A 10,403-nucleotide genomic window follows, 5' to 3' on the forward strand; every position below is an offset into this window, starting at 1 on the left:
ATCCGCGATTAATGCGTCAAAAAAAATTGTCGGCGTCAAGCACGTGTCAGATTAATGCGTTTTTAACGCGACAAATCTGACAGCCCTAGTTTTTTCACAAGAAGACACCACCATGTTCGAAATCGTTAGTAAGCCGCGATTGGTCTGAATCTGAGTACCGGTAAACATTTTTATGGCAACCCCTCGGCAAATCAGGATTGAGCTTGTTGGAAGTCCCCATCCCTATCAACCACTTGAAAGAAGCGTTCAACACTCGTGCTGTAGCGAATTGCAATTCTGGCTCTAAACAATACGACTGGATTGATCCCATTTTACTTATCACTATTTTTGCACTGCTAATGATAGCTTGAAGCTATAAGCTCTCACGTGAGCACGCAAATAGAGCCCTCAGTGACAGGGGGGGGGGGCTCTGAGCCAACGGTCCCACCCGCAACCCTGAATTGTATTTCTAATGAGCTACTGCCGCTGTGCATATAACACAACAAAGGCTTTTTGGTTTTGGCAAAAACGTGATAACGATAATTAAAAAAATCACTGGGAACGATTTTACAATAGAAAAAATAGAGTTGGAGTGAGACTTTAAGAAGGTAACAAAAGTATTTAAAAATCATGACTGAAGCAAACGACTTGACCTTAATCAAGAGTGAGTCATAGACGGCTGTGGAGGAGAGAAACTGGGAGTTTTACAAAATAAAAATTCCTTCAGAATAACGTAATCAATAAAATAAAAATGACACGTTATTGTTTTTTTTTTCTCTGCAGCCTGGTACCAAGTGACCCACAAACCCACAAAAGTTGGGGGCCACTGATATGAGAGCTGCTGAAGTATGTCTTTTTTTAATCACTTTCTATTTTTCAAAAATCCTAACTGGTCAGTGCAGATGACTGACTTTACTGATTCTGCTTCTGTTGAAGGTCTCTTCTTATTCTCTCATTTAGACTGTTGTTCATTGCCTGCTAAATATGAAGCATTACACTGGAAACCCTTTTTATTTAAGATGTTACTAAGGCTAAAAACAAAGTACAGTTAAACAATCTGACCTTACTGGAATTATCTGATATGACTTGGGTTTATACTAATGTTTTTTTTGTTTGTTTTGTTTTTTCAATAGATCTTAAAATTAATTGTAAATCCTTTTCCCAAGTTTGATTTTTTAGCTTTTGTTAAAAACCTTAAAACAACAGAATTGTAAAGTGCTGCTTTATAAAATACAGAATTAAATTAAATTGAACCCACTTAAAAATGGTGACATTGATGTGTAAAGAAATTAAAAAGCATCTGAAAGGATCAAGTTGCTTAAACCTTCAACCTGTAACAAGAACACTCAGTTCTTTGGTTTGCAGTTTGCTGGGGAATGGCTCAGAGCAGATTTATTTAAGCATTACATAAAAGCCTCTCAGGCTAGTTTAAACGTAAATGTGGTGATTCATACTAACAATGGGAGATAACACCAAAATATGTGTGTGGGAGTCTACTGAAAAGACACAAAAACCCATGTATTAAATACATGTAAAACATTAAAGTAGCTAAAGATTAACAGAGAAATGATTTTCATTCTTACAATAAACAAAACCAACTTTTATGTATTTCAAAAAGAGTATAAACAACAAACTAAATGATAAAAACAAAATTCCTAAAGTTTGCAAATAAATCTTTGTTTTAAGTGTACTAACTGCCAGTGCACTTTAGGAGAAAGGTTAGTCAGTTGTCCAATTGTAAATATCGGTACCCTATGACACAGTATAACAATGCATTTTGCAGTAAGAGGAAGAATCCAGAGGAAAACTTCACAAGGGGCTTCATTGTGTTCTTTATCCTGGCATTGTGGGAGAAATGATGTTTGCGCTGCCCATTCCAAAAACCGACTCCACTGGCTTGTGTGAGTAAAAGTCAACCCTCCAGAGTGCCATTCTAGCCTAAGAAATGGACTTTCCAAAAACAAAAGACTGTAGGAGTGACAGTGGAAGCACGAGACTCGGTGAGACATAAAGGACCTATTTTTTTATTTTCAAAACAAAACAAATAGTGCAAAAAAATCATAAAGAGAAGTCTCTTTTAAACATGATAATTTTGAGCTTTTGATTTAAAACCAGTATTTGAAATTTGGATGTCAGGGGGGAGAGAGTTCAAGAGTTTGGGGGCTCCCTGTGGTGCTGAGGAGGACAAATGGCACCATCAGCACTTCTTGAGTTTTAAGAATTTAAGAAAAAAAGTCAGCAATACTTTGCCTTTATTAACCAGCAGCAAGAAGTACACTTGTCCAGTTATTTAAAGCGTCATCAGCTTTAATGGCATTTGCTCTGCAGTCTGTGGTTACACACACCGACAAAGCCTCCTGTATGATATGAGTCAAGAAATTCCTTTGCACCACTTGTAATGCTCTCCAGTTTGATCAGCAGAAACAAACTGCTGGGGTGGTGACCGCTCGAGCTTTGACTCCACCAGTTGTTGAGGCAAAAACATGAAAAGTTTAAAATGTAGCCTCCAGCTTGTGCTGTTTTGCACTATAGTTTCTAGGTCTTGAATGCAGTTTTCAGTCCTTTTGGCGAGTGCTCTACAGGTGCTTCTTTGAGTAATTTGTTTACTTGTGGGCTTCACCCACATTCACAGCTCGTACTTCCTCTCAATTTTCCTCACAGCGTGTTTGCTTCAGGCTACAACTATTGCCTTGCATTTTTTAATGTCATGGTTTGTTTGGTCTGAATAAACAAACCCTTTTTACACTATCTGAGAAGCTACTGTTATAGAAACCTAATTGTGGGACTTGTTTTTCAGGAAATAGGTTTGTTGCTGTTTAAAGGTGTTCTAGTAAAAAAGAAAACGCTGAAATAAGCTGAGCTCAAAAGTAGGCCTGTTGTGTGTTTTTATTCCAGAGTGAGCAAGTTAGGACTTCCTAGAATGTAAATCCTCCTTTCTCCTGACTCTGCATGCACTGCCTTGAAAGGCATGCCACAGAAAGTGGAAAACCCCAAAGTATGAGTAAATACTCACTGCATGTCATCACCAAACAGTAAGGCCTGCTGATGAGAAAAGTCCTTGCTATTGCATGAACTTCAGCTCCAGCTAATGACATGATTAGCCAAGTATTAGTGCATTTTCTCTATATCCAACAGGCAAAACATGCATTTGATATAAATATGCAAATTATACTTTACATTACATTATACTTTTTATTTACAGATGACATATGATCTGTTCAAAATAAGTCAAACATTCACCTTAGCATTTACTAAAATACTACTTGTTCATGCACAACAAATGTGATGGTGCTTCAAGTTCTTAAGTTCATTATAAAAAAGAAAAGCACAAATGAGGGTTTTCAAAATAAGACAACAATTTTTATTTGGTAATCTCAGTTTAAGGCAACCCAAACTGTTCAATCCAGTCCAGATGTTGGTGTTTGGTAACCGTTGTGACTGGTGGACCCATTCATGCTGTGTGTTGCTAATTCACAACCCTCTCTTTATTCCAGGACTCCACTTAATTTCATCTTGAATGAAAAAAAAACACTGAATAATATTTTTTTCATATAATTGAAAATTAATTCAGACATGAAGGGGTTCATACTGATCAGTTTTAACATTGAAAAAACAACTAGCTTAGGTTTTTAGTGAAGCTCTACTGACACTGAAGACCTTTTTTTGGGTGTAGAACTTGGTCTAATACCGTGAGCGGATGTGGGGGCTAGAGGAACAATTTGGGTGATGTAAAAAAGAAATAAAGTGGTGGTTATATAGATGGTCAAACTGTCCCTGTATCTGCACTCTATCAATGAAACTTTTCTGCTGAAATTTCAGTGGCCATCGCTTTTATAAAAAATAAAAAATAAATTGAAGTTGTATTGTGTAGCATTGCATTGTGTTGTGTTATTTTGTGCATAAACCTACCTGCAGATGTCAGGCAACACGCAGCAAGGAGTAATGCAGGGATGTAGGATCTTTGACCCATCGTATTATCCTGCAGCTTCCAGTATGATTCAGGTAAAACCAACCAGGCGTCTGTTTTCCCTCAAAGGTTGCCTCCTGTTGAATGGGTTTCCAGGAAGCCACCTTCAAGCTCCAACTACAGAGTGAACAAAAACAGAAGATGTTAACCAGAAGAAATCCCATCCGAGTGTGTGATCAGTGAGAACTTTGCTTCACTTAATATTTTTATCTTGGTGAATAGAAACAAGACAAAAGAAGTTGATTGAATAAAAGTAGATAAATTTTGGGTTTTGATAAGCTGATAGCTGACCAGACAGTGGTAGAGATGTAGGCTGTACATGTGACCTTTCCTAAAGCTTCAGTTTCTTTAGGACAAAATAAAAATGATTGTCACAACACAAAAATGACCATCCATCCATTTATCAAGCCCAGTTAATCCCAGTTAGTCATGAGGTTGCTGATGCCTATCCTCGCTACTGATGGGTGAAGGTGGGGTTAACCATGGAGGGGTCACCCACTCACATACCTACAGACAATTTAAGAGTCACCAATCCATGTTTTTGGACTGTGGGAAGGAAAACATGCAACTTCCACAAAAGAGGGTCCCAGACAGGATTAGAACCAGACCTTCAACACTACTACACCATGACACACCCCTGCACAGAAATAACCAGAACTGTAATTTTACAGAGATTAATTGTGAGAAGTTCCTAAATCTAACACGGTTAGCAAATCAATAAATACAAGTATGGTGAGCTTTCCAACATGCTAATTGAAATGTTTGATGATTGCAGTAAAGCTAGAACATGCAAGGGTTTTCTTTGTGTGCACAAAAAAAAGATCTAAATATAAGAGCAAAATTTGGAATTATATATATATAAAATTATAATGTATCTAATAAAATAGTTTAATAATAATGAACTATTTTTTCATATATCCACCTGTCACACTTTCCCCAAAAAGTTAGTAAATGAGTGTTTTTTGAAACACTATAACTCATTTACTAACTGTTTGGGAGAAGTAACTGCTGACATTACGATAAACGTTGGACTAAATTACAAAGGACAACAAAGAATAACAAAAACCACCATTTCACATCTCCACCATCATTTACAAAGTAACGGTCAGTCAGTTTACGGGCTTTGGAAAAAGAGTGAAAGAGAACAGTAAACACCACTCATAAAACTTTACCTCCAAAGCTGCCCGAAGCCACAGCAGCCCTCACATGCATGTGTTACCATCACAGCATGGGTTAGTGAGTGTGAGGGGCAGAACTAACAACTGCATTTGATGCTGTGTCACACATTTTAAACTGAGGTCATGGGTCAGATGAAAAACAGAAGAGAAATGTTGTGTGAAAGCATAACTGAGTACATTTTAGGCACATTTTTTACAAAGTTTTGGTGGGTTCCATCTATGGCAACATTTTATGAAACTCAGTCATGTTTCTCTGACCTTCACACCTAGTTGTAGGTATGTGGTAAATTTTGTGAGGCTTAATGTGAAGTTCGAATTTCTAAAATTCCAACTGTAAAAAATACACAACTTTTTTTATGAAACCATAAAAACATGTCTTTACAGATGTAAAAATGTGTTGCTAACTTTTAAAGACAAAATGTGCAAACATATCAGGCAGAAAGTCAGATCTGTTAGAGCAATCTAGCAGGAGGGGGGGTCAAAAGCTGGCAATCAGCAGTTAAGTGTTTTAAAATGTCACATTTTCATTTATAAATGGCAGCCGAGCCATAAGCAACAGATTTGAACCCAAGATTACTGTTTAAAATAGAAACTATTATATTCAACGTAGATGCAATAGCTGACAACACCACAAACAAAACACTTTAGGATTTTTATTCTGCAAGATGCAACCAATAAATGTCAACTTAGTTTAAAACACCAACAGGAAATAACATCTGCTCTTTGTCTTAATATATCAGCTCAATTTTTTTCAAAGTTCACAGTAAAACCTTTAGACAGATTTCTTGTATTTTCTAATCAACCACAGCAACAGCCAAAGTCAACTATGTGGATGACTATGGCGTCAAATTTTTGTCAAAAATAGCTCAAGCGTGACTCGGTTCTTACATTTGAGCACAACCTCCCTCGTCCACGTAAAATCTTGCTACCGTGTGCGTGGAACGGTACTCCACAATGTGAATGCAAGCTCCTGACAGCATCAACAAAAATCAACGCTCCATGCTCGTCCCTGCACTCTTGACAGCTTATCTCAGGAGGAGTTTTTAGAGGAGGTTTCAGACAAGAGGAAAGTCCGTATTTACACTCATTTGTTGATTCTGATGGCTTCTTGTAACCTGATGCTGTGATAGGTCAATTTATATAGCCGATTAAAAAGTCTTTGGACCAACTTGTTAGTGTAAAGCCTGAGGTTTTTGATGGAATCTGTATTTCTTTTTGCCCATCAACGCGTCTTTAACCCTTGTGATCTCTTGTGGGTTTCAGATGACCCCGCCTTTATATTGATGTGTGATCCCTCCCATGAAAAAGGTAGACAGGAGTTTGTCTGCCACAGACACCAGTGAAGATAAAAAATCCTTGAAAAAAAACAGTTCAGCACACTGTTTTGTGGGGTCCAGATGACCCCACTTTTAATGTAAACATGCCTTGGATAGCACAAGGGTTACAAGTTGCAGTAGAAGTTAGCAGCATTCTGCAAGTCACTTTGAAGCCGTGTTAAATAGTAGTTCAGGAAAAAAAAAAGTACCTTAACGTTATTATAAGCACAAAATAAAGCAACCAGAAGCAAAACATAAAGTGGTATTATTGAAAATGTACTATAATTGTAATAAAAAATAGATAAAATGTCTTACTATATTTTATTAAACTGAAATCAAACACATTTTCTTTACTCTGTTACAATTTTGTCATGCACTGCTTCTGCACAGAGGGGAGAGCAGGCATGGAGCAGTGAGGTGTGTTTACGTGCTTTAACGCTGCAGAGTGCTGTTCTGCACATAGAAGGAGGATTTTACAACTGTAAGAGTCTGGTTACTGCATGATTTTTGACAGGAATTTGAAGCCATAGATGATGAGCACATTATTTTGTAGACTGTGAGGCACCCTGAGCTGCACAGCAGTATAGTGGTTAGCGCTCTCATCTCACAGCGAGAAGGCCTCGGTTCAAATCCCAGCAGGGACTTTTCTATGCATGTGTGGGTTTTCACTGGGGACTCTGGCTTCCTCCCACAGTTCAATAACATGCTCGATTATACTAATTTTTTTCTCTAGGTGTGAGTGTGTGGCCATGCAACAGACTGGCAACCTATTCAGGGTGTACCCTGCCTTCACCCAAAAGTAGCTGAGTTGGCTCCAGCATCCTCATGACCCCAAAACGGATTCAGTGGGTTCTCATGATGGAGAAGCACTGCATTTATTTATGATCCACATTATAAGAAGCTATAAATTTATTACATATTCATTTATTGTAAACCGAAAGACTGGATCACGCAATGAAGGCTGTAGAGCAGGGGTCTCAAACTCAGTTTACCTTGGGGCCCCTGAAGACAGAGTCTGGCTGAGGCTGGGCCGTATGGGGTTCCATTTGTGCTAAAACTGTGTTTTTGTGTCCACTGTCAATACCTTTGGTTCATTAACTTTGTCTACTGAAAAAGTTTATTGAACATTTATTCATGTCTATGTACTACTAAGCAAATTTTTTTTGCGTTTCCTGTGAAATGACAGGCGCTAACGATGCTAGCAACTGTTGCTAAGGACTTTTCTGACAACCAGATTCAACGACGAAAGCAAATGCAAAGTTTTAGGTATAAAGCAAGCTGAAACATCACAAAGATATCATCAAAGAAGCATGGACATGCAGAAGATATTGCTTAGTAGGTTGTAAACTTTCATATATACTCTGGGGCTGCAAATGGCCCGCGGGCTGCCAGTTTGAGGCCCCTGCTGTAGAGGCTGCCCTTGCATCACATCACACAGATATGACACTTCCTGAATATTTATTAAAGGTATGACACAGATTGATGGCTTTTGCAAGATTATAAATCGAGCTGCGCATAAGGGGACTCCTCTAAGATTCATTCCACTCTCAACCAGTGCGAGGCGCTTCTTTGGTGTACTGTAAACATTGAGTGGTACTAGAGATTTGTTGTGGTTCCAGTTCATGTGTGCATGAAAACATGCTAAATCAAAATATTAAGGATTCACAGACAAAAACAAACGTGAAAAGACAAAATAATACCTGTTTAAAAAGTTAAGGAATAAAAAAAACACTTGATCCTTTATTTTAATATGCTTTCATTAGTTTAGGTTAAAACAGTATGTTGTGGTCATATTTAACACAAAACATGTCAGAGCAGCTATTTTTTATCTTTTGCAAATGGGGCTTCATGTTTGTTGCTGTTTACATAAGCAGCAAACAGCAGAAGATTTCTGCAGAAGATCAGATCTCAGAACTGTAAATAATGTAGAGCAGAAGAGTGTTTCCCACAGATTTAAATAGTGGTTCCTCAGGATTATTTAAGGAGTAAAGCCTTTTTGGGGAAGATGGATATGGATGCATGTGAGTAAATATGAGATAGGAAGCCTGAATAAATAAGCACACTTCAGCACAGATGGGAAAAAAAAAACTTTAAATTAAAATTTTCTTTTAAATTCATCAATGCACACGTTTTTAAATCAGAACACTATGAATTATTGCATGTGTAGACCATAAAAGACCCGGCAAACTACTATGCTTGCTAAGGGAAAACATTCTTTTGAAGTTCTGAGCTAAATAGCTGTGGAATAAGCAGATGTGCATCTATGTGAATCATGGTAAACCATAGAGTCTGCCTGGGAAATGATGCACGAAGAGCTGCATCCCTTTGCTATGAATGAAGCTTGCCAAGCACAAAGGGCCCTTTCACTGTGTGACAGCTGAAGAGGCCACAGAGGTATTTTGTAAGATCTTCACAAATTTTACACATTCAGACGGTCGGGGGGAACCAATGCCATCTATTTGATTTATGATTTTTCTTGACGATCACATCCTCCCTCACAAAACCCACAAACTGTGGCCCGGTACCTTTGACGACAGCGGGGACAAGATGAAACAGCTTTCTATTCAGTTGCTTCTCCACTCAGACTGAGATAGATAGGAGATTTAAAGGTGTCGTTATAAAGGAATTCTTATAAAATCATTGATTTACACAGACTTTTTTTCAATCTGCCCCGTCTCTTAACAGCAAATGTTTCACCGCAAACGCTTAAGAGTCATGGTGCTGGTTTTGTTGTGGAAACACGTCAAAAACGTCCCATGTGACTTCTACTCAACCCTGACGGTCGAAGCTCAGAGACGATCTGGAAAGCACATCAGAACATGCAGACCTCTGACCGAAAGCAGGGTGCATACCTGCGATGGCCTCATCACATCCTCAAGCTTTTATCCGTGTCATTGCAAATATGTGTGCATCCTAGATATTTACTTTTATGAATAAAACATTTGGAATGAACAGATTCTTTAACTATTTACCTCTTGAATGCAAATGTGTCCTCTGTAGAGGACATTTCTAAACCCGAATATCTCCCAACCACTGCATGCTACTGAATTTACTCCTTTGGGTATCAAAAGAGAACATTTGGGGCTTTTCAATCAAACAATTGTGAAGGGGTGGGGCAACTTTTAAAAGAAAATAAATCGTCTCTACCAGTCATGATGTTAATATAAGAAAATTATGAATAAAAAGCAAAAAAAATAAAATAAAAAATAAAAAAAGAGGTTTATTTTTTCTTTAAAAATCTAAATATTTGGTACTTGCTCCATACTAACTCAGTTTCCTTTTTTGATGTTATTCTTGCAGTTTTCGCTTAATAGTTTTTGTAAATTGTGCTAACCTTTTGCTCATGCTTTTAGTCTGTCTTTTGTACACGAAGAACCATTAGCCTTTAGACTAATTCTGTTTTATAGTTCCACTCTAAATTATAAACAAAACTACACAAAAAAACTCTAAACTGTTATTAATATGCAACAGTCCAGAGCTGATAGAGCTAAACCCGCATGCTGGGACAAAAATAATAGAGTTATCAGTTAGATGCACTCTGTGAATGAAGCTCTATCACAGCAAACACCTACAAATGAAGCTTTAATAGGGAAATAAAGGCCAGGAGCTTAAGAGACTATCTTCAAAGGAGCATAAAGGAGGTTTGTGCATACACACCTCTGTAGTCTCAGTGATATGTGGTAAGGGATTGGCAACAAGGCATACCTACACTGTACTTCAGCATGGAAATATGTTTCCTACATGCCAATAAAAGTTAATACAAAGCCAGTAATTGCCTAATACGATTTTTTTACATTACTCTCCAGTGAAGCGATGATATCATAGACTTTCATCAATTACTGTGTAGATAGATTAACAGCACATGTGAAGAGCCACTCATTAGTTCATTTTGGGCCAATTTTAAAAGTTTGTCAGCTTTTTGGTTGATGTGATCTTGACCAGATATGAGATCACCAAACCTCA

The 10,403-nt window shown here is 37.7% G+C and overlaps 1 protein-coding gene across 3 annotated transcripts in view; it reads right to left on the bottom strand.

Annotated features, from left to right (window-relative positions):
* The window catches only part of tgfbr3 (transforming growth factor, beta receptor III), a 90,832-nt gene that overhangs the window by 63,931 nt on the left and 16,498 nt on the right, over positions 1–10,403 (bottom strand). For all 3 annotated transcript variants that reach the window (XM_024278443.2, XM_024278442.2, XM_024278440.2), the window contains one exon: positions 3,889–4,063. In XM_024278443.2, the coding sequence (XP_024134211.1) occupies positions 3,889–3,949 (61 nt within the window). In that variant the 5' untranslated portion in view covers positions 3,950–4,063. The remainder of the gene's footprint in view (positions 1–3,888; positions 4,064–10,403) is intronic.

Source organism: Oryzias melastigma, linkage group LG4 (assembly GCF_002922805.2).
Source record: "Oryzias melastigma strain HK-1 linkage group LG4, ASM292280v2, whole genome shotgun sequence".
Taxonomy (NCBI): domain Eukaryota; kingdom Metazoa; phylum Chordata; class Actinopteri; order Beloniformes; family Adrianichthyidae; genus Oryzias; species Oryzias melastigma.